Raw genomic sequence first — 27,066 nt, forward strand, 5'->3', positions numbered from 1 at the left:
CAGAAAATATCTTTTTAATCTCAAGAGGAATAGGTTGGTCTATGTGTAACACATGAAATGAAGATCTGGCATTAAGACTTGTATTACTTGGGCAGGTCTATTAAAGCAGTTGTTATTTTTTTACTATATGACAGTATAATGTCTTATAATCCAAATAATTCGTATAACATCACCCTTCTGGTTTAAATGGAACTAGTTTCAGGTTTTACATCAGAGTTATGGCCCTGGGAGTTTGTTTGTTTAGATTTCCTTGATTTTTAGGGGTTTCATACCACAAGAACACTTTGAATAACATTCAAAAATACTGAACTTAGTTCTTGGGTTTTTTCCATTGCTGTATAGATAAGAGTCTGACAATTTTTGCGTGATGTCTGCCTATGAAGTAGTACTTGGTTTTGCACTCATATGGTGATTTGCATTACATACCATGTTCCAAAATATTATTTTAAACTGCATGGGGATCCTTATATTAATTCCACTACTCCTCAATAAATTATTTTACCTATATTCATCTTCATCCTTTGAAACGCATAGTAAGTATCAAACTATCTTATATGCCATTTATACTTAAAATAAAATGTAAGGATGTATTTGCCTTAAGTAATTCTAACATGCAGGACACTATAGTTTATATAAAGTCTAAAAAAGACTTGAATCCATATTTTTAAAAATAAGCACCTTACAATTAGGACAATGAGTATTTAAGCAGCGGGTTTTAGATGCATGGCTTTAAGATTTGAGTTGTGAAATTAGGAACTTATTTTTAGGCATCTCTATATATTTTTAATTTTCACTTAAAAGCTTTAAAAATGCACAGTAATTTTGTTACACAAAAAAAATATTCTAATAAAACTAATTCCCTGTTGATGTGGCTTCCACTGAGGTCTGCCGTTTGTCTCTAAATGTTTGTATTCTCTAATACTTACCTCTTGCAGGCCGTTAGGATCCGAAAATCTGCTTCTTAGAGGAGCCACTTTAAAGAATACAGAAAAAATCTTTGGTAAATATTTCTATTGATTATTTAAATGGACCCTGAAGTAATAAGCAAACATCAAACAAGGTTACAACCCTACAATTACTGAGCATATGATTTCTATTGAAACACTTGATTTACAACTTTTTTATAAGGTTTACTGTTGCTATAATTGCAGTAAAGTAACTATTAATGATGTACAATGACTATAGAGATTTTTGGGAGGGGGATTTTATTGTTTAGTCTTCAAGGGTTAGTGAAGATGACTCAAGATGACTCAACTTCTTCATGTAAATATATGGCTTTTGAACAAGCGCTGTGAATTAAGGTGGTTGTCCCAAAAAAGTTAACGAGCCTGTTGAAAAATTTTGAATCCGTTTTGCTCATTTGTCGAAAGAGACAGATACCCCAACCAGATATAAATATGGCTGAATAAAAAATAAATTTTTAAAAAATCACTTAAACAGTTCCTGATCAAAATTAGACTTTCTGTTAGCCAGCGTACTTTGTGTGTATGAATTGTCTTTGTTCCATGGAAAATTTCTAATATTTTAGCAGAAATAGGAAGCACAAACTGAGACTGTTTTTGGAAATTCTTCAAGAGAGCTTAGTGGGAGTAGTAGTTCCGTTGTAACAAGACAGTCTTTGCTAGTGATAAAAGGGACAAGGATCTAAGTCAGGGGTCCTCAAACTACGGCCCGCGGGCTGGATATGGCCCCCCAGGGTCCTCAGTCTGGCCCCCGGTATTTACAGACACACAGCACCCCCCCAACCCCCGGCAGGCCAAGCAGCTGCAGATGACTGCCTGCCACTTCATCCGCATGCCGCCCCCCTGTTTAAAAAGCTTGAGGACCCCTGGTCTAAGTCATCCTCTATCATACACAACTTCCATACTCCCGTGAAAGATCATAGATGGCCGTGATCTATTTAGCCTAAAGTACCAAGTCCTTGCCACTCTTTCTCCAAAAAAAGTGTGAAAAGTATGTATTAATAAAAACTTTCCCTCTTTGCTTTTAATTGTAATCTAAAATATATGAACTAATATAATCGGTTTGTAGTATTTCTGTAAATTTCAGAGGACGCATTTAATATTTCTCTTAACTTCTGTATCAGGCAGAGATAGTATGAGTGGTTGTTTCCATTACCACAGCACAATCCTTATCCTAAATTATTTTAGTAATGTACAGGTATGCTGGTTTAATGAGTACTTCAAATCCATCTTATTTTAGTTGTATTTAATCTTCTGAAGTTTAGTCCCTATCTTTGTGATCAACCGGAAGTGGGGAAATCAAAAGATCACTCTATTCATGAATTATTAAATTCTCCTGAAGCAAGCAAAATCGCTGGCTGCCTTTTATTCTGCTTGGATGTATCCTGTAGTTTAGCCCTATCTGGATTTTCTTTTACAATGTATGATTTAGATTCTAAAATTAAAGCCAAAAAAAAGAACTTAAAAACACAAGGGGATTTATTCAAAACCCAGCTTAGGTTTGGCTTTGATACGTAGCAACATGGTAGCGATTGGGAACTGTGACTCTGGAATGGGATGTAAATGCGGCTTAAAATTTCCCTGTAAGAACCAAGATATTAAAGCCATTTCTAGGTTTTGCATATCATCCAAATCTTTGTTCTTTTTCTTCAGCCTACAGAGAATTAAAGAAATAACAGAGTATAATAATCTAGTGAATCCTGCTTTTATGAAATTATTGTACTTTGCAATCTTTAGTAAAACTAGTTGTCTAATTTCAGGTGTTGCTATCTACACTGGCATGGAAACTAAGATGGCATTAAATTACCAGGCAAAATCACAGAAGCGATCTGCTGTAGAAAAGTAAAACTTCTAATATTTATTTTGGGGGTGGAAAACTACATATTTGAATGGTGAATAAAAGGAGATTTGATTTTTTTTCCCTGGAAGTGTGTGTTTCGTTGATTTTAAATAAAAAAAGAGGTAGAGGGACTTAAAATTTGCTTTTTTTTGCTTATAATTTTTTAATGTATAAAATCAGTTTCATAATGCCATACAAATGAGGTTCTCAATACTGAATTATTATTAAATGTTTAAAAAAGCCCCCTTGATGTAATGCTTACCTTTTTAAGATATGATATGTTTTGACGTTCAGAAGACTTTTCTTTCCCTGGTTAGAGTACACCTACTGACAATTTTCCAAGATTATACACTTCAATATCCTAACATTTCTTTTCATTGCAGTTAAGTCCTGAATTCAGTAAAAGTAACCTTTTTTGATGCACTTCGCTTTGCATCAACTACAGTAACAAAAAGTCTGTCTGTCCCAGGTTTTCTATGGTTTAGCTAAAATTAAAAGTTCCATACAAGCATATATGTGATGGGAAAGGAAGACACCACTATCCTCAAGAAATGGGCTGACATTGTTTGCTTATGTTTTTTGAAAACAGAGAAAACTATTTCCTAGTCCTACTCTGCTGTCTGAAATCATCAGCTCTGAGTAAGGTATCCAGCCCTGTGAAAAAGGTGTCATTGATCAAAGCAAGGTGTACTGACCAGTTGACAGCCTTTCTCTTTCGCAGTGACTGAGCAATGATTATGTGTCTCTTTCTATTGTTATTGATGTGTAACCTATGGCTTTTAGTTCATGCCCATCATTAATGAAAATATAATTTTAAATGGAAAGTGTTCTTGTTCTTTCCTTTTTTAGATCTGTCTAGAAAGAGTTAAACCATTACAGCTACAGACCAAAGTGTTCTCAATAGATTTATATTTCTGTGAAAGTACTTACGTGACTGTTTTTGTATTGGTTCAGAGGAACGGTATTAAAAGTCTGCAGCTACAAGCCCGGTTATTCTGTTGTGATTCCATCTATGCTATTTTTTGTCACTAATATATTAGGTTTGGTAATGTGTCACACACATTTTGGAAACAATTATAGCTGTTAACATTTTAAATAGAAAATAGTCCTCAGTAATTTTTTTCTTCATTAGGAAAACACTGTAGAAAAGTTATTGAACATCACAGCATTGTTAGAGCAAATTTAAGCTGAAGCACAAGTGTAATATGTTTTAATAAACTCTATATGCTAATGGAATTCTTATTTTGCTGCTTTTTTTTAGATCAATGAATGTATTCCTTATTGTATACCTCTGTATTCTCATCAGTAAAGCACTAATAAACACTGTCCTGAAGTACGTCTGGCAGAGCGAACCATTTCGTGATGAGCCATGGTATAATCAGAAAACAGAGCCAGAAAGGAAAAGAAATTTGGTATGGAAATAAATTAAAAGACAAAAAAAGTTTTACTAAACCCTTAATTTATAAGAATTTTACTGAAAAGTATATACAGCCTGCTTACATACCGTAAATTCTTTCTTTTTTTTTGCTAACAATGATGACAGTGTGTTTGTAGAAAGCTTGTGTATTAAATTTTTGCACTTAAGTTGTATGTGTGAATTTAGCTGATGAGAAAACGTCTGGTTTAATATAAAAAGCATCATGAAAGTGTTCTGGAGTTTCCTGTCATTTATGCAAATTACTAAAGAACTGACCTCTTGCAGAGAAATACAGGACTGAAAGGAATCCCACAACTCTTGGCAATCATGTAACAGATATGTTCAAAAGAATCCACTGTAGGGAATCTCTTTAAGAGTACCCCTCAAAACCTTAGTTTCATATAGCTCTGTAACTCTGTCATGAGAACTACAGACCAGCAAGAGTTGCCAGTGTCTGATGTCCTTACAGGAGCAAGGACATTGTCCAGAGTGGATACCAAGATGATCCAGAGTAATGAACTCAATACAGCACTAGAGAAAGCATTATTTCACTAGAGCGTCCCAATCAGGCTAGAGGAAAATTTCCATTTTTACCCTAAACGCGTGATGAGCACACTAGCCAGGCATGTTACAGATCTTTCTATACCACCAGTAACACTACCTGCTCAGTAGGTTGCCTATACCTCCGACATGTCTCCACCACTGAAAAAATTGAGCCAGGTTATGTGCATACATTCTACTTGTACTGAGAGAAGGAAGGGAAACCCTTTATTAATGGAAATGCTGCATTAAAATTGTGTAATTTGGTAATCCTTGAATGAGTTACTGTGTGTATTTTTCTGGTAATTTGTGAATGTACATTTTATTGTTTTTCTTGTTCTCATACAGGTGTTCACCACTCTCATTAGTTGCTCTAGAACTTTACAACAATGATGTGTAACTGTACTCTACACCTGTATGTCTGTAAAGAAAAACGTACATTTAGAATAAAAAAGTTTTTCTTCATGCCAAGTTAGTTGTGATGTTATAAATTGTGAAGGTATACATTTGTGCCTGTGAGCTGTCAAAAGGTGTTGCTTATTGTTTAAAATCATTAGAAAAATATAATTTGCAAATGTATGTAGTAGTTTTGCAGCTTTTGATGGTACATGAAAAATCAATACTTTCATCTTGTTTCTTTGGCAGTTTCTTCGAGCTTTTACAGACTTCCTTGCATTCATGGTTCTTTTCAACTACATTATTCCTGTATCCATGTATGTCACTGTGGAAATGCAGAAATTTCTTGGTTCTTATTTCCTTACATGGGATGAGGAAATGTTTGATGAGGACACAGGTGAAGGACCACTGGTGAATACTTCTGACCTCAATGAAGAGTTGGGACAAGTAAGTTTCATTGAATGATAGATTTTTTTGGTTGTTTCTACCATATTTTTTTATTTTAAAATTGTAACTTCAATTATTTTTTTTGCAGTTCCTTTTTATTATTTGTGTTCATTTTCTTTAGTGCTGGTTAATTGTGAAAATAAAATTTGAGGTCTGGTTTTCAGAATAAAAAATTCTGATTTCTCAGCCAGTCAATGGAATTAAGTTAGTATAACTGTATTGGTAAAGGATAAACACTCTAGGAAGGTAATGATTTCTCTCCGTTAACTATGGAAGGAGATTATATAAGCGCCTACCTTCCTTAGAGTAAAAGTTAGATGGAAAAAAACCGCTTTTGTTTGGCTACACTGACACCAAATCTACAGACACAAGTTTCATCCAGTAAAATGATTGACTGTCACTCTTATTTTCCAGAAGAAGGTCTATGTTTAATATTCTGTGTAAAGAAAATCATCACTTTGACAGAGATACGCATGAATCACTTTTTGAGAAAATATTTAGACACTCTGTTAATGAAAAATGTTTTCACAGGTTTTCAAATAAACAAGATGGTATATTTCCTTATTTTTGTCCAGCCAAACTAGTAATTAAGCTTTTAGGGGCACATACCTATTTGGATAAAAGATGGTACCAAGTGTTTTATTTTTGTGGGAGGCAGTTGGCACTGTCTCGATCCCCAAACTGGTGGATTATGGGCTGGTTGAGCAGACAATGAGGTGAACTGAAAGCTGGTTGAACGGCCAGCCCCAGGGGTGGTGGGAGGCCAGCAACTAGCGGTGTACAGCAGGTTCAGTACTGGGTCCAGTCCTGATCATTAGTGATCTGGGTGACAGGGCACAGTGTGCTCTGGCAGCCACCCAGCTGGAAAGCAGCTTGGCAGGAAAGGATCTGAGGGTCTTGCTGGGCAACAAGTTAAACATGAGCCATCAACGTGCCCTTACGGCAAAGAAGGCAAATGGTGTCCTCGTCTGCATTGGGCAGAGCATTTCCAGGAGGTGGAAGGAGGTGATCCTTCTCTGCTCTGCACTGGTGAGGCCACAGCTAGAGTACTGTGTCAAGTACGCAGTAAGTTCCATCTGAATATGAGGAAGAAATTCTTTACTTTGAGGGGGACAGAGCCCTGGGACAGGCTGCCCAGAGGGGCTGAGCAGCCTCCTCTGGAGATATTCAAAACCCACCTGGACACAACTCTGTGCAGCCTACTCTAGGAGAACCTGCTTTAGCAGGGAGTTGGACTAGATGATCTCCAGAGGTCCCTTCCAACCCCAACCATTCGGTCATTCTGAGAGTTCAGAGCTCCCCAGTACAAGAGACAGGGGCTTACTGGAAGGAGTGAAAGACCACAAAGATAGTGAAGGGACAGGAACAGCTTTCATGTGAGGACAGGCTGAGAGAGCTAGGACTGTCCAGCCTGCAGAAGGGAAGGTTCAGGGAAGATCTTCCCAATGTATGTAAACACCTGAAGGGAGGGTGCAAAAAGGATGGAACCAGGCTTTTTTCAGAGATGCCCAGTGACAAGACTGAATGCAGTGGACACAACCTGAAACAGGAGGGTCTGTCTGAACATCAGGAAACACTATTTTACTGTCACAGTGACTGGAGTCGCCCAGGCAGACTGCAGAGTCTCCTTCCCTTGAGATAACCAAAACCTTACAGGACATGGTCATGGGCAACCAGCTCTTGGCGGCACTGCTTGAGCAGGGGCTTTAGGCCAGATGACCTCTGGAGGTGCCCTCCACGCTCAACCATTCTGTGATTCTGTTATAAAAAATAACTTACTACTACTAAATTGAAGTGCTGTCCCTGGAATGTGACTCTCATCAGTACTTGGCATGTTCCATACCAATCAAATGAACTGAATTTTGCTTTTACATTTTTGAAAAAAATTATACATTGTATTTCTAATGAAGGCATTGATTGCGAATCCTTATTTGTGGTTGTAGTAAATATTGTCATAGTGATATACATGCTTTATTCCTCTTTTCATGTAAAGGGTGTTGATCCCAGAGCAGCACACTGAATGAACAAAAGACCTTTGCTTGATAGCATTTTGCATATTTTATAAATGTATTATGAAATTGAATATAGGAGTTGACATGAAACAATTCCATACAAATCCTGTTCACTTCGAAAAAAGTTGCATATGGGTATTGTGTCCACAGATAACAAACCACTGGAAAATCTGGAAACTTGTCTTTTCAGATTAATGAATATTAGAAAAGTGAGTCTAGGAGGAAAGTTAACATATTTAATAACTTCTTTTATGACTTGAGAGCAAAAAGTCGTTTTTTGTTTTGTTTGATGCACTTCATAAGTGTTGAAGTTTGTTAACTACCTGATGAATACTAAAGAGTTGCCTTACTTCCCGTGTTTAATTCCTAACCTTACATATTGCTCTCAGTTTATCAAATATGTACATACGATCTGTATACAGTATTTATATCCAATATCCAAATTCGAGCTTGTGCCTATCTGGCTGTTCTGGTTTATAGTTCAGGTTTTGGATTTATTTTTGATGTTGTTATCCTTAAATGCTGGGGCTCATTGTAGAAGATAAAATTAATGAAAAATTCAATATTGAAACAAAAAGACTGTTTCCAGGGCAGTAACAGTGCCCATGTGTATAACTATATGTGACCATTAGTTCAGAATCCTCATCCTTTAAACTAACGTAGTGGAGAATTCTGATACTACCCTAAGGACCCTCTGACAGTAACTGATCGAAATCCAGGCACGTACATTAAATAATGATCCTTGTGAAAAGGAATTTGTGTGCCTTTTGTTTCCATAAATAGCTGTCTTGCAGCAAGAAAAAACATCAAAAACCAGAAAGGGGCTTGAGAGAAGAGTGAAAGTAGGTTAAACACATTATTTTATATGTGTTATGAGGCAAAAGATAGCTTTGCTGATACTCTTGTATGAAAAAAATCTTTCAGGGCCCACATTTCCGTGGAATATGACTCCCAAAAGATATTGACTTCCTTTGCTGAGGAAGCCTGCATAAGGATTTGTAAAAGAAGATGTAACCCAGTAATAATACCAGTTTTGTTAAGAGACTGTGGAAAATTTCTGTTCATATTCCTGGTGTTTTTAATTTGTGCTCATTTGCAGATTGAGTATGTCTTCACAGATAAAACGGGAACGTTAACTGAAAACAACATGGAATTCATAGAATGTTGCATTGAAGGGCATGTTTATGTACCACATGTTATCTGCAATGGCCAAGTTCTCCATGATTCTACAGGCATTGATATGATTGATTCTTCTCCAGGAGGAAGTGGAAAGGTAGGATGACTTTTTCTAGGTTCTTGGTTTTTACAGTGAAACATGAAAATTGAATTGTTGTTGTGCTGATGAAGACAATATTTAACATAGGACATCCTTGAATTTCGCTAATCAAAATAAGTAACTGTAGAAAATGCATCACAACATAGACATTTTGTCTTCCTAGTTCAGAGTAAGATGTAAATGCTTAATAGGAAGTTTCCCAACTTACTTCAGCTGTAAAAATGAATTAAATAAAACCCAAAAAAGTATAGAACTTCTTGTGGTTAACAGCTAAAGAAACATAGTAGCTGATTTCTGTTTAACGTTATTGACAATAGGGAAAGCAAGGTAGGAAACTCCTCAAGGGGAAAATGAGTTCTCAGTGCAAACACTTACTTAGTTATCACTGGCTGAAAATGTGGCCAGAGAAAGGATTATAATAAAATTAAGTTACTTTTAAATGTGACTTAATATAGCCACATCTGAAATATGGTATACACAGCATGTATGTGCTGTGGCTTTTTGCTGTGTAAAGCAAAGTTAGTTGAAAATTAAGGAGACTTCACCAGTCAACTGATGGGCGGGATGTAAATGGGCAGGATAATCATAGCCAAAGGACAATATATTTTTAAATAAAATCAACACACTCTCAAATTATACCTTGGCCATACCCTTCACTATGGCAAAACAAGGCTACTTAAAATATGTTGGTGGAATTCAGCGGCTTTATGGCTCTCACCCATGGCTCTCAGAATGTGGTCCCAAAATACTACGCTCTGTTTCTATCTTGGAATTACAGTGACTCAGACAGTTTGTATTGAACAGCACAGAATAATAAGATTCAGACACAAAGATGCAGGTGGAACATAGCCAGGGATCCATGAAATAAAATCTCTTTGTGGTGTCAGAAGCTGTCATCATGAAACCATCTGAGACGTAAGAGAAGTTGTTGGCTTCAGCTGCCAAAACGTCTACACTCCTATATTATTTTGTACAGCTCTGAGAGATGTTCAAGCTGCACAAGAAATTGAAATCTGTAAACCCTGTTAACACTTGTGCTCCAGGTGCCATGGCCCTCTGTCTGGACTCAGAACTCCTAAAATTGAACCTTGACTAGTGTTTAATACAGGTTAAAGTTAAGGAAAATTAAAGAAAAAAAACTTTAGCCACATCTCGGCACTCAGAGATGCACACTGGGTTTTTTGGGCACCAGCAGCTTGAGTTGCGTGGCAATGCTGGTAGCCCTAGCAGCTATTAAGCAGTTTGTGGTTACCATTGGGAAAGACTTGGCTCCCCCTAAAGGGCAGGTGACCTGTGACACTGCCTTTATCTGACAATAAACAGTAGTAATCAGTGACATGAATAACCTTCCAAAAGAAAAGTTTTCAAAGCAATACCTGAACATAATGACTACCATTCCTTTTATTTTTTAGGAGAGAGAGGAACTATTTTTCCGAGCTCTGTGTCTTTGCCACACCGTTCAGGTAAAAGATGATGACAGCGTGGATGGATTGAAGAAAAGCCAGCTCTCAAGAAGATCTTGTATATATATATCGTCATCACCTGATGAAGTTGCTTTAGTTGAAGGAATACAGAGGTATGTGTGTAATTGGGTATTACGCTGCTTTAATCTACATATCTAATCACTGAAGTTCAAAATTGTTTTCAGCACAATAATTATAATAACAAATGCCAAATTGTCTAGAGCTGGTGATTTCTTTAAAACACAGTCATGGTTATTCTTATAAATCAAATGAAAAAAATGTTGGTTTTTGTTTGGTGGTTGGGTTTTGGTTGGGTTTTTTGTGTTTGGTTTTTTTTTTTTTCTGAGAAGCTCAGCCTTAAATCCTTATGACATGCTTAAAATGTATTTTTTAATTATGTATTTTCTGTATTTATTCTCTTGTGTGTTTGATTTTACAGACTTGGTTACACCTATCTAAGGCTGAAGGACAATTTTATGGAGATCTTAAATCGGGAAAATAACATAGAGAAGTGAGTGGTTAAAAATATAACAAAATAAACTGATGAGGAGTTTTTGTTGATGTTTATAATAAATTGTTATTTCCCTGTGCATTAATTTTTAATTCTGAAAAGTCAGAAATTGTACATTCTAGTAGAAAATAATTGATCTACTAATATGGATAATTTTAATATACCCTGTCTATAGACCCTATTTTAATAGACATTTTCACTTAGTCTGTTAGTTTGACAGTATATGCAATACGGAATATTAATATGACAACAAAGGTGTGATGTGGCGTTCATGACCTAATCTAATAGGTCCTGATAATTTTAATTTGGTGTATTTTTCCTTTTTTATATGGTAAATAATATTTTCTTAATAGAAAATGGTGTCTACCCAATTTGTGTTTACAAATAATGCATATAATTTACAGGAAGGTAATATCTATAGAGTAATTTTTTATAGCTGGTTCAAAGAATATTTAAAACGGGTACTGGTACTGGTTTTTTGTTATTTTCCTTTGACATGTGGAATAAATTTGGTAGACCATAATATGAGTAAGAATTTCAATAACATCTAAGTAGTACAGCTGTTCAATGGGATGTACATACTTTTGAAAATGTTACCTTAGTCTTCTGTAGATGTCTGCTGGTTAAGTCTATTGTATATCTGGGTCTTCCTGCATATGTACTCTACTTCTTGGCCATGAATATAGGAACCCCGCTGTTATTTTTCCTCCTTTTAGGGAATATGGAGGATTTTTCCCAAAGGCTACTTCAGACTCTTGTGGCTCAACTCATAAGAACTGGAGTCAGTGTCATTTATTGACTTATGAAAGCACTGTGATTACTAGGAATTTTCTCCAAAGTGCATCACCGTTTGTAGACAGAGGCCTGATCCAGCTCCTTGTTAGAACCTTTCGTAGCTTTTAATGAAATAAACCCTGTGGCCTGGTAGAGGTTTGAATCCCAAGCTATTGTAAGGACTTGGAACTGAATGATGTAATTAAAGAAGCAGATTTATTTATAAGCAAAATATTAAGAGAGGTGAATGCTGAAGAGATTGGGATTAATCACTGGGATGCTTATGTTTATGTTGGAAATAAAGGGGGGGGGCTTTCTTAGGCAAAAGGAAATAGGTAAGAGAAATGATAAAAGTATATAAACTGATGAATGATACAGAAACAGTACAACAGGAGCTTTTCCTCCTAGAAAGGAAAGGAACATGGGATAAAATCAAATCGTGAAACCAATGGCAAATATAAACCCGTAAAAATAAATGTTTTTTCACTTGAATAACTTGTTAGTCAACACTTGAGCAAGATTTGTGAAATTAGATTAGCACTGTCGGGAGATGGGAGTAGCCAAAATTAGAAAAATATTAAATAATGACTTAAGTGTAAACACCTATTCATTTGAAGTTCTAAGTCTGTGCCTAGGTACTATAAGAAGGAATTTATATACTTTATAAGCATTGTAAGTAATTGGAAGCTAAGGGCCTCCCCTATGTATTGTTTGTATTGCTGTTTCATTCTGTACTAGTTACATATTCCATAGTACTCAACATAATTTTCCATATTAGAAGTCATGTTGTAATTGATATGCTTGAAGTCATAATAATAAGTTTAGGGATCTAGAAAAGCAGAGTTGTTTAAAAAATAATTCTGTTTCTATTTCAGGTTTGAATTATTAGAGGTTTTGAGTTTTGATTCTGTGAGACGGCGAATGAGTGTAATTGTTAAATCTTCAACAGGTAGGGCTGTCACATTCTCTTTCTTTTAAATGTTTTTGTTTCACTTGAATTTATTTCCAGTTTATCAAAGAATTAAGCATTAACCACAGTCTGTGTGTCTGTCTCTATAAAAAAGGGGAACAGGTACCAGCATGAGTGCAAATGTTATATAAAATAATTGGAAGAAGTATTTTTGGAGACTTAGTAATTTGGATGTTTTTTTTAAGTAAGATATATTTGACCATTTTGAATTCCATATGCTGTCTCTTTTAGGTGATATATTTCTGTTTTGTAAGGGAGCAGATTCTTCCATATTTCCTAGAGTTAAAGAAGGCAAAATTGAGCAAATACGATCCAGAGTTGAACGCAATGCAGTGGTAAGATTCCAGTTTATTGATCTATTCATGTGATAGTATTGAAAAATAAAAAAAAATAAATTGAGTGTTCTGACCTACTGCTTGATCTGGTAACAGATTTGTCTTCCCAGACACCAAGGTTATTCTCCCTTATTTGAATATGCCCTCTATCTCACCTTCCAAATGGCAGTTGTGGTGAGATATGCATATATGTGCATTAGATATGCACAACTGTATGCTATTCCAGAGGTCATCACTTAGCTTTTTACTATGACATTTTCACAGCTGTGGTGGTTTGAATTAACTTTTGAATGAAAGTAAAGTGAAAAACTTCAATGAAAATCTCATTCCTACTTTCAGTCCTCATCTTTAGCAGTTACGATTTTCTGCTTTGATTGCTTTACAAGCTCTTAAAAGAGAAAATCAATTAAAGCACAGTATAGCAACAAATGTGCTTCTTATGGGGAACCGGTGCAGTGATCATCCTTATGTTTTTGCTTGCTAAAAATGAGCTATGAACTGCCTGATCACCTTTAAAAGAAATTCAGAACTTGGCTTTACCTAAAAGGTGGTATTTGGAGTTGTAAAATAGTGAATTTTGCTGTGTCCAAAAATATGCAGAACCCATTGCAATGGAGTATGACTGCCAGTCCTACAAATAGGGTAAAATCTGCTTGCCTCCAGTATTCAAACTGAAACAAAGTGTTATTACAGGTATGTGAAAAAATACCTACATTGTTACCTGCTTTTGTTTTGAAGGGAAACATCAAAGTTCTTCATCAAAAGTGCTTTGCTAAGCTTTACTCTGTGAAACAGCTGTCTGATAATTACAAGTGAAGGAGGCTAATGAAACTGAAAGAAGTGTTTATGTATCGTATCTATCCAATGTCTGTCAAGAAAGAAACCCAGACCAACAGTTACTTCTTCATCCTGCATAACTGGAAATAGGGATGTCTCCCATGTACAGAAGCCTCTGAAAGAAGATACAGGCAGCCACCTGGCACCTGCGCTTATCAATAGCAAGAGTCAGGGAGCTATTTTATCCTTCTTGGATTGGTAATAAGTAACTATGTAAAGACCTACTGGATTAAAGTTTATGAAGATAAAGTGCCAGTTAAATGGTGTTGTGAGAGGCCATGTATTTGAGGTGTCAAAATTCTGTGTTGTAGCAGCTTTTCCCTGCCTTTTGCATTCTAAATAATCCTTTTCTTATTTATCACACAGTCCAAAAGTCTGCTCCGGTCTGAAACACCCACAGCTAAATTCTAGTTTTCACTTGACTGAAATGGCATGGTCGGATTTTCACTTTCGATACTCTCTGTGATGTTTTGTCCCTTTCTCTGCTGCAACACAGCATCAAAATCAGACTCTGCAGAGCTACTATTTATACTATTGTTATTTATTCAGACTGACTCATCCTGCCTAATTATACACATAGGGAAGGAAACCTTTTACCTTGACTCTCTTTTCCCTGGTAATCTCATACATCCAGTTGGGTTGCTGAGCTGTTCATCTTCTGGAGGATTGAGGTTTGTCCCCCACGTTACAACTGCTTCCAGGGCAGCACAGAATCAAGCTGACGTATGTTCTAGTCTATACTATACTCGCTTCACTATAAAAGTGAGCAGTGGGACTCTTCATGTTAATATAAAATCATTCTATTTTTTCAAATATTCCAGCATCAACACCAGCAAGAAGTCTTAAGAAGAGTTTTCTAAGAGGCCTTTTGTTTTTTTGATTACATTATTTAGGAGGGACTGCGAACGTTGTGCGTTGCATATAAAAAGCTCACAGCAGAAGAATACAGCAATGCACAGAAGCTGCTTCAGAATGCAAAGTTGGCCCTCCAGGATCGGGAAAAGAAATTGGCAGAAGTGTATGAGAAGATAGAAAGAGATTTTATTTTACTTGGTGCTACGGCTGTTGAAGATCGGTATGTACATTTCTTAGTTTCATATGTTTAGTGATGTTAACAAAGTTGTTGAAGACTCTCACTTAACTCTTCTTCTGGATTAAAGATTTATTAAAACCCTTTGTTTGAATGAATTCCATGCTCATAGCTTACTAAAGTTACACATGGTAACTTTATAATTTAGTAAGGTAGTAACAATAGTTAAATGTACAAAAATCAGTATATTCAAGCCATTTACCTTATTGAACAAATTTTAGGGAGAAGTTTTGGAGGAAAGAACTACAAAATGGAGGAAATGAAAGAAGAAACTTTAGGTCTTAAAAAAAATTTAAACCTCTCTTTTAAAACTGGGAGGTAACTTTAGCTCAGCAGCACTTCACTGTTTGATGTCCTTAGCTGAAAGCACTGGAAAAGTTGTAATTGAAGTACTTGTCTGGAGAATGAAGTATCTTGTTTTTTAGGCTATATACATGAAAGGTGAGACTTTGAGCACTTCGGAAGTATCAAAACTTATTGTTTATAATGTACTACTCCCCTAAACATTTTTAGATTCACACCTTGGGGAAGATTCTTAGACCTGATAACTTTTACTGAAATTTTTTATTTGGTTATGGAAACCTTTCAATCAGGACTTCTGAATTTCTCATTTCCAAGCAATCTATCAATATGTATTGTTAATTGACTTCCACAGACTACAAGAAAAAGCTGCTGACACTATTGAAGCACTGCAGAAAGCTGGGATTAAAGTTTGGGTTCTGACAGGAGACAAAATGGAGACTGCTGCAGCTACTTGCTATGCTTGCAAACTCTTCCGGAGAAATACACAAATACTTGAGCTAACTACAAAGAAAATTGAGGAACAGAGTTTACACGATGTGCTTTTTGACCTAAGCAAAACTGTCCTAAGACACAATGGCAGCTTAACCAGGGATACTTTCTCAGGGTAAGGAAAAAGTTAAATTTTCAAGCCAGGGATGGGCTTCTGTGCATTTCGTAAAAAATTAAATGATGGATCAATTATCTTAAGACCAGGAATATCCTGTGTTTCAGTTTCTATTGTTAAAGTCTGAATTATTGTATGGCAATAGGTTAAAAATACACAGTCAATGTTCTTCCTCTGTCTCATTTCTGCTACTGCTTTAACTGCTAAAAGAAAAATCACAACTGACATTGTCATTATATATTTTTCCACTGCAAAAATACTTGCGCTTGAAAAAAATGATTGTAAAGCAAAATACTGTTCCTAACTTTTAAAAAGGAAGCAGATGTGATGTATTCCTGTAATCAGAGTTCGTGTATGGTGTGACTTCCTTGAGAAGGCCAAGGCCACAGAAAGCAAAAATATATGGCCTTCTTTCTAGGGAAAATTATGCTCCATTTACAGACAGGTGTCAGGCAACAGCATAGTACCAAATCTTCTGGTGTGCATAAAAATACTTGGAAGTGCCCTGAATTGTAAAGAAAGCATTGACTTGTGTATATTTTGAATATCTGTAGAATGATAGGTATTATGTATACAGAAGTGAAACATAATATGGAATAAGATAGAAAATGGCATTTTAAAGCAAAAACCAGGTATAGGATAAATTGTGCTTCATACAGGTACTCATTAGGATACTTACTTGAAGCTTCATAGCCGGTACACATTACTTGCTCTTTTTTTCCACTGTAAAAACCTAAGAATTAGATTCTGAAACATTTGTACCATCTTAAGATGCTAAGAAAAGAAGTTACTGATTTTCCAGACATAGTGAATACTTGATTTTTTTGTTGTGTTTCGTTTTTTCTTTTTTTAATATGGAACCAGCTAACAAGTACATTTCATATACGTTTGTAGTAAGTTTGTAGTAAAGGAACAACAAGCTAAAAAGCATTTGTGATACTATTTTAGCAGAGACTTTCTGTAACTTTTAGCTGTGCAGCTTGAAACTCTGGACCAGAGCATTTTTCTTAGCTCTTCTTATACCTTAAACCTCATCAGACTAATCAAGGCCATTCATATATTCAGTTAAATAAGTCATCCTTCTCTATGTCATCTATACCACATTTAGCCTAAGTCCCACAGCCCTTAGGAGATGTGTTTAAACATGTTTGTTTAACTTCTTGTGCAATGACAGTTTTGTAGACGTTAAGACTCCAGAATTTTTTACCTGGCTCCAGACTTGGAGAATGGGCTAAGATAGTAATAGCAGGTTTTTGCCTGGATGTTGAAATTTAGGCTGATAATCTTTCACTATAATATGTCAAACATTCCCTACCTTGCCTGAAGTTCATAATAATACATTTTTGGTTGAAATCATTGTGTAGCAATGGTGTTGCCCTATTTGTGCCAATGGTAATAACGTGCTGAAAATGTGAACTGCCATGAAGTATGGCTTGCAGTACTTTATATATATGGTTTGTCAAAAATAGCTTGTGTTCTAGTCGTGAAGATGGAAATGCTTAAAACGCATTATTATTAATAAATATGGTGTTTTCCTCACAAACATTGGTCCTGGTGAAACAGTGTTTGTTGAAAACCCACACACAGTAGCATAACTTTGAAGCACTGAAACGAGAGCACACGTAAATCTCAGTGTATCACTTACTGCTGAGCTGGAGCCGGAGGCTGCTCCGTAATGCAGGCAAATGCAAGGGTGCTCTGGAAACAACTAGTTTGGATGCCGCAGAAATCTGCTCTTGTAGCACGGACCATCTTCCCCCGTTGTTCAGCATATGTTGTGGTAAACTGTGCTTCACGGGACCATAGTTACACTTCTAGCAATTCCCAAATTATTAGAAGTATACCAGTAATAGATTAATATATATAACAATATATTGCAATATTAGAGGTGACATATAATGATTATATTTTAATATTATAATTACATGTATACTTGTATCAGACTTGGCTACCACCCTACATGTGAAGTATGCATACTGTACTTGTAGACAGTGGCCTTATCTCTCCAGGCCAACAAGTATCTTTTAGTGGTTTACTTTCTTAAATGTAGACCTCTGGAAAAAAAGATGATTTTCCTCATCAAAGTAGATTTCAGAGTCCCAAAGGCCTTTCCCTTTTACTTTTTCCCTCTGTATTATGGAATAAGCCACAACATTAATTTTATTCCTACGGCTCTGTTTACCTCACTGCAGTTCTTGGAGCCCTTTCAAACCGAACAGAAAGGTCATTAATTATACAGTCATGCTCACTGGTGAAATAACTGAGGTATCAGATTTCTGTCTTTGAGTTGGTGAAGCAGTGAATATTTTCAACATAATCTGAAACTTTAAAATGTCATATATAGCAGCCCTATACAGGGAATTTCCTTTAAAGGTATATTAATTTTGCAGTATTCCATACTCATTATTTTTTCATTAATTAGTTTTCAGAACTAAATTGATAAATTTAGATAAATTAAATATGTCTGAGAATTTTGCAGTGACTCTTAGTTTATATTTTATCCCTGAACAGACTTTCAACTGATATGCAAGATTATGGTTTAATTATTGATGGAGCAGCATTATCATTAATAATGAAACCAAGGCAAGATGGGAGCTCTGGTAACTACAGAGAGCTCTTTCTTGAAATTTGTAGGAACTGCAGCGCAGTGTTATGCTGTCGAATGGCACCTCTGCAAAAAGCACAGGTTTGTATTTCATTTCACAACTGCTGGTTAGCTGTGCACATATGTAAATATTGAAGGTTAATATTCTGTATGACTTACTATGATAACTTTAAACATTAGCATTTACTTCTGGATCTTCTAAAATGGAAAAAGAAAAAAAAAAAAGTGAGAGGGGAGAATTTCTACTGGCAAGCAATTTAGGTAGTGGTATGCTAAAATGGCACCCAGCTGTCCACCTGAATTTGATTTACGTACATATTGTGCAAATTTTATGGTCATTACATGCTAATAAACATAATTAATGAACTGAATTAATTGCTTCCTTTTTAACCTAACAAGCTTTGAATAGTCTAACACCTGTTGATACTACAAGAACCTGCATTATTTATTACTGTAGAGTGATATTTCTTCTCTATTTTATAAGTGGTAAGCCAAGAAAGAAGAATCCAGATAGAAAAATGTCTGCATTATCATATTTAACTACTACTTAACTATTGTATGCCAGTATGTATCAAGTGAAAACATACCCTTCCATTACTGAAACATCTCAGTATAGCTGAAGAACTTTTAAAGGAAACAAACACTGGAATATACACTTTCCCTTTCAAATTGTCATGTCTTTTTCTCAGTGCTCAGTTACAGCATATGTAGCCTTTATTCATTTTAACAAAAGTATGTAGCCAGTACTTCTAACTGTCTGGAAGTTTGTAGAAGTTTTTAGTTGCAGCTGACTCTGTACCAGATTTGCAGAGGTGATCATTAGTAACGGAGAGATTTGAAGTCACGTTTTTGGACAGTTGCTGTGTCAGTAGTGTTTAGATATTTACAGATTCCTATTATCTTTTCTTAAATAGTAAGAAAAATGGCAGCACAGTTAAGAAAGCAGAATCTTTCAGTCTTTATATCAGTATTTCTTTGAAATTGTACTCTGTCTGGAACCATTTGAATTTATTAATGCATTTACACAGCATTAAGCAATCTGAACATCTTCCTTTCTTCTTCTCTTCTTTCCTCCTGTCCATCTCTCTCAAAATAGTTTGGAAATATTTGAAAAATGTTATTTTATATTTGGAATAAATACTTTTAGTATGAAGAAGCTACTGTGATCTTTATACATAGTAGTTACATTGGGTAATATTGGTTTTGTGTCCCTTTGCAGAATTTCTTATATAACTGTGTTGGTCGTTTTGTGTGATGTATATGATGAAATGATTAGATTTCATGCAATCGTACACTCAAGCCAAATAAGCAAACTATTACAGAGAAGAGTTTTTAAAACTATTTTTTTCCAGATTGTAAAATTGATCAAGTTGTCAAAGGAGCATCCTATCACATTAGCAATTGGTGATGGAGCAAATGATGTCAGTATGATACTAGAAGCACATGTTGGTATAGGTAAGTATGCTTTTTAGAATATTAATTCAAGTGAAATGACAAAAAACACCTATTTCTTAAAAATAAGTAGTCTCAAAGAATCAGCTTATACATTTTGTACACAACTTTTAGTGAATTTACCCCAGGAATTTTTTAAGTGGTGATTGCTTATTAGATCAATGTCATAGCATTATTACCTAATTTTTCAAGTAATTGTCTCTTTGAAATAGTTATTCAGTTATTAAACAGCTTCTTCACTTTTTTTAAAAGGTATCATTGGCAAAGAAGGTCGTCAAGCAGCAAGAAACAGTGACTATGCAATACCTAAATTTAAACATTTGAAAAAAATGTTGCTTGTTCATGGGCATTTTTATTATGTTAGGATATCTGAACTTGTGCAATACTTCTTTTATAAGGTAGGAGAATGCTTATTCTAATTACATAAATCTCAAAAACTTATATGGTAATGTCTAACAATATACAGTTTGTACAGTCAATGGTACAAAACCCCAATAATTCCATAAATAGATTTTTGTTGAGTAACAGATGCAAAGCTGAAATGGGATTATTGTTTTTATTCAGACCATGAAGTGAAATAGCTTCTATATAGATATATTCTGCAATTTGTGGTATGTTTAAACGCAAAATTTGCCTTGTCTGTTTTTTTCTGCCCCCCTCTCTTTCTCTTACAAATTCCATCTTGACTGTCCTACTAGTCTGGGTTCTCTCTACAGTGGCCTTTTAAATCAGGTTGGAAACAGTATTTGAGAACTTATCATAACTTAATTTACATCCGTTTCTAACTTCATTAGGATAGTGTAGGTGGAGAAAGTTTATAATGTGCATCCCCCTGTTTTGACAGGTTTGTATGTCTAAATGTTGGGATCCAATCCTGGTTCTTTCAGTAAACAGTGCAAAATTGTTGCAAGGAGCCTTCAGAAGATAATTCAACATCTTAGTGTTTAACTATATATATAGTTAGGAGAGGGTGAAGTTTAGTACCACAGCTCGAAACATCTTAAAATTACTTTGCTGGCTAACCACAGTGTCCATGCTGGCTTATCACAGTTGGTGTCCTATTGCGGATTGCACCTTATTTGCCTTGCCTCTGACTGAGCTGTGCTCCTGGGTCACAAAATCCATTGCCCTTGAATTTTGAAACTCTAGCCTTATAAGTTTGCTTTCAAAATATTTTGAGCATTTTTCTTAACAGTACTACTGTAAGTTGAGAATGTTGATGTTTAATGTATGCTCTTTCTATTGTTCCTGCAATGTTCACTGTTACTAGTGTTATAAAATTATGATACACACAGCTATGTCATTGTATACCATATAAATTAGTGCTTGTATTTCATTTGATGACTGTGTCACTTTGTCTTTCAGAATGTCTGCTTCATTTTTCCTCAGTTTTTATATCAGTTCTTCTGTGGGTTTTCACAACAGGTTAGTTGTTCTTTTTCCCTCACTGCCCCATTTTCTCTTTGGCATGTTTTTTTAAAAATTGATCCTTTTAACATGGTGCCTGTTCAGCTAAGAAAATTTCTCGGTTAGTTTACACAGTGTAAAAAGAAGAGTATCGCTTTTGGTTCATGTGGTTTTCAGTGGCAATTGCACTTAAGTTACAGAAATCAATGAATTATCATAAAAGCAATGTTATTTTCAAAGTCAAAGAATACAGGAGACCGAAATTTGAAAATGGCAATGCAAAGTGCAATGTCTGTGGGAAATTTAGAGTCTCTCAGGTTTAAGCTTGAGTGTGGACAGAGACAATCCTGAAAGATAGGTAATTGAACTAGTTGTTCATTTTTAGCATTCAGAATGAAAATAGAAGAATAAACTAGTCTTCTCTGGCATGTACAGGTATGAATTGCAAACTTCAGACAAACAGTAGCATTCAATTAGTTGAAAAAATAAACATGGAAAGACAGAAAAAGTGAACTGCTGCTCACCAGAAAAGGGCCATCATTCAGGAGAGGATACAATATTTTTCCTCTCTGAAGTTTTGTTTATTTACTTTTCCGGCTTGCTCTTGTCTGGTTTGTGCAGAAAAGTCTGCCTCTGCTTTCTTCAGAAACAAAGGAAAGAATGACCAGATTTAGACAAAAAGAGGATTAATATTTTCAGGATTAAATTGGTCGAGAGGAGGATTTAATTGGAAGATAGTACTGTTGCTTTGAATTCGTGGAATGTCTCAAAAGAAAGCTCCAGGAGGAGTAAAAATGACAGAACTATTTTTTTTTGGTCTGTTTTGGTTTTAATTTCAAATGACCACTGAAACCTTTGTAGATTTTTATCAAGCATTATTAGGATTTAGCTATGAAAGCATGCATTGATGAAAATTTAGGTTCCTTTCCTGTTCTTTTGAGTGCTAAATGTAATTCTAAATCAAAAAGGGATTTTTGACAGCAATTTTTACAGCATAAATGATCACCAAATAGATTTTGGGAAAAAACAACCCTTTTTATGGGGTGACATGGTAAGTCTGAGGGCTAGTTTCAATGATGATACATACATGAAAAAGTAGTTCGCAGGAAGAAGTATCAAAGACATGCTGAGGTGTGCCTTTGTACAGTTCATTGCATTACCCGCAGCTGAAGAACCTCTGTAGTACTCCCTGATCCTCCCTGCATGTCTCCATGTCATATACATGTGGAGGAGACAAAAGAGGGGTGGATGTGCCAGAGAGGCATTTCTGCCTCTACAGGAATCCGCTGTTGTTCAGTTTGGGTGGTTCAAACAACTGGAGGGGGGGGGCTGATATGTGGACCAGACTATTAAATTGATCTTCTAGTTGACATTTTGTCCTCCAGAGGGTTGGGGTACAAGTGCAGAATTGTGTCTTATATCAGTTAGCAGCTGTTCAGGGATATTTGCCTCAATTCTGAAGTGATAATAGTTTTTTTAGGGTTTTTTTTAGTTTTTTCTGAAGAAGGTGCCTCGTTCATTTTAATTCAAGTGTCATGCAGTGGATAGCGTTTTAAAATTAAAACTGGCTGATTTAGTTCTTTTCCATCTACAGACTTTATACGATACTGCGTATCTAACCCTGTACAATATCAGCTTCACTTCCCTTCCTATCCTCTTGTATGGTCTAATGGAACAACATGTCAGTGCAGACACACTCAAGAGAGAGCCTTCCCTATACAGGTAAAATGAATACATTGTGCCCCAAAGTTTGACAGTTCGGTTGTGGGATCTAGCTCTGTTATAGTGGAAGCCCTCAGGATTTCTGTGCCGCAGGGTTACGGTAGAACATCAGATACACTGCAACAGAAGGGTTGAAGACCATGTGCACAATTTGTAAACTACAACAGATACACATGTATTGTTACATGAATGTTTACATACTTCAATCCACACCATTCGTTTGCTATGTTAGTGAGAGCAAGATAGAATTACTCTTCTACCAATCAAAATATGAATCGTTTTAGTACACTGTGTCCTCGAGCCATGGGGAACAGAAATAATTTAAAAGGAGAAAACATACTGTTTCTTCTATATACATGTTTTATTCTAAAAGAAAAGAGGACTGAGTGGTAGTGCTGTATCATAGGATATGTTCTGTGTGGTGTCCAACAATGACTTCTGCATATTGCTGCCTGGCTTCTAGGCACTGAAATGGTGACTGGTTTAGATTCTTGGCCACTTGAAATACAGTTCTTACCAATTAACTGCATGTGGCTGTCTAAATGAGGAATAGTGCCCAGTTTTGATTCTTGTAGCTGCAAACACAGTACATTTCAGAGCAATAGTAGATAGTCAAAGGGAAAACATTTTTTGAGAGAGGTGATATTAGATGCCCAAAAGTTAATCAATGCAGTGATATGTTCTTACCTATGAAATTGCAAAGGAAAACAAGATATTACTGTTGAAACTGATCCCCCCATTTTTATTTTCTCTTCTATATCTTAAATGTTTTCAGTTTAGAAATGGTAATTTGGAAGACCTTTTTGGCTTTTGAAAGCTAGCAGAGGTTATTTGGTCAAAAACATTTGGGTTTTGATATCGTAACAGATACTGCTAAGCTGTTTTGGGCGATAGTGCAGTTGTCCTGGGCCAGATGAGGCTATTGTTAGCCACATACGGTTTTGCGCTGTATAGTGGTAGTCTGCAGGGAGAAATGACTTCATATGGTCAGACAGTTTTTAAAGTGCATAAAAGTGAAAATATTGATTGGTAGTAAATGCTTCTGTAATTCAGGGTTTTCATTTGACTGCGTTCTGGTTGATGTATTTTATGATATATGCCAAGTTGATATATACTCATTCTGTGGGCAAGAATTAAAGTTGTAATACTTAATTTTTTCTGTATTAAGAAAATGCATGCTAGTGAACAGTCTGATTGTTGACCAATCCCTGTATGCTTTGTGGGAAAACACTCAAGAATCCACTTTCACCTGAAGTTTCAACTCAACTGCAAAATCCTTGTTTCGCACATTCCACATAAAATTAATGTTTTGTTTTGTTAGAATATTTTGTATGAAAATACCCCATGGGAAATAAAGTCTCTAGAGACCTCTAGTGTTTCCATTTAAAATCTACGGATCATTGCATGCATAGCGAATACTGGAAAACAGACATATTTTGTATAAAGGTAGTTTTGCACGGGATCTCGTAATTGTTTTTCCTTCAAAAACCAGTATGAGTGACATGATTTGTCTAGGTTTTTTGAACATGCTGATAAAGAATGCATGTATCCTGTTTTACACAGAGATGTTGCCAAGAATGCTTTGCTGCGCTGGCGTGCATTTATTTATTGGACATTCCTAGGAGTGTTTGATGCTGTGGTATTTTTCTTTGGTGCCTATCTCTTGTATGACAACACAGTTGTGACCAGCAATGGACAGGTTAGTGCTGGATTTGATCAGTCAATCAAAGATCATATTTTTAATGTTGATTGTGCTATGAACATAGTTTTAATTGTTTTATTCAAGATTTCCAGCACAGGTGATAACTGTTTAATGTATTATAGTGAGATAGATGGGTTGTCTGTTTAGGAAACCATGCAAATAGGATGTATGGTGTGTCAGTAAACAGAGGCATAGGACTAGATACAACTTAGGAGAAATATATATCATAAATTCCAAGTATTCCTTCAGAATTTACATAGTAACTTTTCTGTTTCATGCTTAACATGCATCTGATGAATATTTGATTAACGTATCAAAAGACTCTTGGTAGAGTAGTTACGAATGATCATAAAAGCTTAAATATAACAAGCTTTTTAATATTTTAATTGTTTTTTACATATGGCAGCTTAAAATAATCTACTTGCTTTGCAGTCACATGAATGCAAATTTTGAGAACTTTTGCATTTTATTTATTTTACCCATTGATATTTTGGTCTATTTTATTTGTGTGCTTTTTTTCTTTTTGCTACTTGCTTCTCTTCCTATCCTCAGCTAATGACAACCAGCACTCACATGGTAAGACTTATTGTGGATTTGTCATGATATCCATTTCATCTTTTACTGTTCTTTAATTAAACTGTTAAAGAGCAGTTAAATATTTCCTATAGTTATTTCAAAATATCACTTAAACCTATAGATAGAAATGCTCTTTATTGCTACTTTGTAACTTAAAATATAAAGAACTTATATGGAGTATAAGGTATATTAAGGTACATCAGGTGTGGTAGAGCCATGAACTTCAAAAATAAGTAAGCTTTTTGCTTCCTTGCATTTTGTTGTTTTGTTCTATGCTTTTCTGTAACCTACATTTTGTTGCTGACCCTCTTCGCTATAGAAAATTGATTACAATTTCTGCTATAAGTTGCTTGAATGGCTTTAGAAAAGACCCTCAAAGTGAGAGAGAAAATAAACTGTACAATATTTGTTGACTAAATGTAACATACATGTTTGCTAGAAATGCAGTATTCAAATATCATTACATACCATCTTTGTGACATCTATCAGGGAAATAAACTGCTAGTGTGTGAGAGAGCACTTGTTAGGAAGAGCTTTTCTAAGGACAGAATGAATTTCCATCAGACATAACTGTACACTGCAGCACTTCTTTTCCTGGTCTTGTTAGATGTTCAAATTCTGCGTCAGTTTGTATTTATAGTTCTCAGAATTAGACTTCTTATACTTGCACACAGTTTGTAAATGGTTTGCATTGCAAATATTATGACTGGGTTCCTTTTTGAAATTTTCCTTTAATTCTGTTGCCCACATTCAATCAAATTGTTCTTGCTAAAGCTCTAAAGCCAGACTAGTGCCTGATTTCCAAATTCTGAATGTTTACATCTACAACTAGATACCCTTGTTAATATTTGATGATAAATGTGGTGTTTGATGAGACATTCTGACTCTTGAGTGTCAGAGAGCGTTAAAAAATTCATCATTATTCAGTATGTATGCTCATGTGTATGTATAAAACTTACAGATACTGAGTTGCAATTCTATATGTAAAGGCTTGCAAATGTTACTGTTGTCAGAGATACACATGTGAGTTTATACATAACATGAATGCTAGTTGATGTTGATGCTTATTTCCAAGCACGTAAATTATGCTCAGATAGGGAAAAAGTCAATGAAATGTTTGAAGGTTTGAAAGGTTTACCACAACATTATTATGGAACAAGGAAAAGGTAGGAAGCAGGAAAGGGGATAAAAGAGCTGAAAGTAACACTAATGATACAAGATGATTCAAGTTAGGTTCCAAACTGTTAAAATGGGTGCTGAAGCAAAAATTTTGAATTAACCTTTCCCTCCAGAAATGAACTAATCAGCATTGTTGCAAAACTAGTAAAAAGTGAAGAAAGTCAATGTCTTTCACTTAGACTGATGCCTGTGTCAGACTAAAATTTGCATACCATTAAGCTTGCTTCCAAGCATAATCCCCCCAGGGATGGTTCTCAGTATTTAGAAATTTCTTTGAAACTGTTTGCATGCTGTTGAGTGATACTGCTAGCATAATAGAAAAGTGTACTTTTAATCACTGAAATTTGCTTCATAAATGTTTGCCTGTCATTTCCTGGTAAATAAAATAAGATGCCAAAGATTTATCTCTTACTAATTGCTACTGATTTGTGATACTGCTTTGTGTGTATGGTGTTCCACTCTGGATATGACATCACGGTTGGTGGTATAAAAACATATAGTCAGAGACCAACTACATAAGGAAGGTAAGAAGAAAAGAAGGCCCCATAGAAGTAATTGCAGGTTGACAATGTGATCTTAGTTTACCCACATGAGAATATGTATTTCCTCTGTGATTTTTTTTATTTTAACTTTTGATGTGGTGTGG

The 27,066-nt window shown here is 35.4% G+C and overlaps 1 protein-coding gene across 8 annotated transcripts in view; it reads left to right on the forward strand.

Moving 5' to 3' along the window:
* The window catches only part of ATP11A (ATPase phospholipid transporting 11A), a 131,667-nt gene that overhangs the window by 87,049 nt on the left and 17,552 nt on the right, over window positions 1-27,066 (forward strand). For 6 of the 8 annotated variants that reach the window (XR_005102446.1, XM_037376304.1, XM_037376302.1 and 3 more), the window contains exons 9-26: window positions 936-1,000; window positions 2,723-2,804; window positions 4,064-4,214; window positions 5,405-5,602; window positions 8,714-8,887; window positions 10,303-10,466; window positions 10,793-10,864; window positions 12,514-12,587; window positions 12,840-12,943; window positions 14,674-14,855; window positions 15,526-15,777; window positions 18,289-18,463; window positions 19,735-19,837; window positions 20,087-20,232; window positions 21,200-21,259; window positions 22,836-22,963; window positions 24,527-24,662; window positions 25,218-25,241. Coding sequence is in view for 7 of the 8 variants with exons in the window: in XM_037376304.1 (XP_037232201.1) it covers window positions 936-1,000; window positions 2,723-2,804; window positions 4,064-4,214; window positions 5,405-5,602; window positions 8,714-8,887; window positions 10,303-10,466; window positions 10,793-10,864; window positions 12,514-12,587; window positions 12,840-12,943; window positions 14,674-14,855; window positions 15,526-15,777; window positions 18,289-18,463; window positions 19,735-19,837; window positions 20,087-20,232; window positions 21,200-21,259; window positions 22,836-22,963; window positions 24,527-24,662; window positions 25,218-25,241 (2,290 nt within the window). In the remaining variant the exon portion in view is untranslated. The remainder of the gene's footprint in view (window positions 1-935; window positions 1,001-2,722; window positions 2,805-4,063; window positions 4,215-5,404; window positions 5,603-8,713; window positions 8,888-10,302; window positions 10,467-10,792; window positions 10,865-12,513; window positions 12,588-12,839; window positions 12,944-14,673; window positions 14,856-15,525; window positions 15,778-18,288; window positions 18,464-19,734; window positions 19,838-20,086; window positions 20,233-21,199; window positions 21,260-22,835; window positions 22,964-24,526; window positions 24,663-25,217; window positions 25,242-27,066) is intronic. The other 2 variants (XM_037376305.1, XM_037376300.1) reach the window with 1 other exon arrangement.

Source organism: Falco rusticolus, chromosome 2 (assembly GCF_015220075.1).
Source record: "Falco rusticolus isolate bFalRus1 chromosome 2, bFalRus1.pri, whole genome shotgun sequence".
Classification (NCBI taxonomy): domain Eukaryota; kingdom Metazoa; phylum Chordata; class Aves; order Falconiformes; family Falconidae; genus Falco; species Falco rusticolus.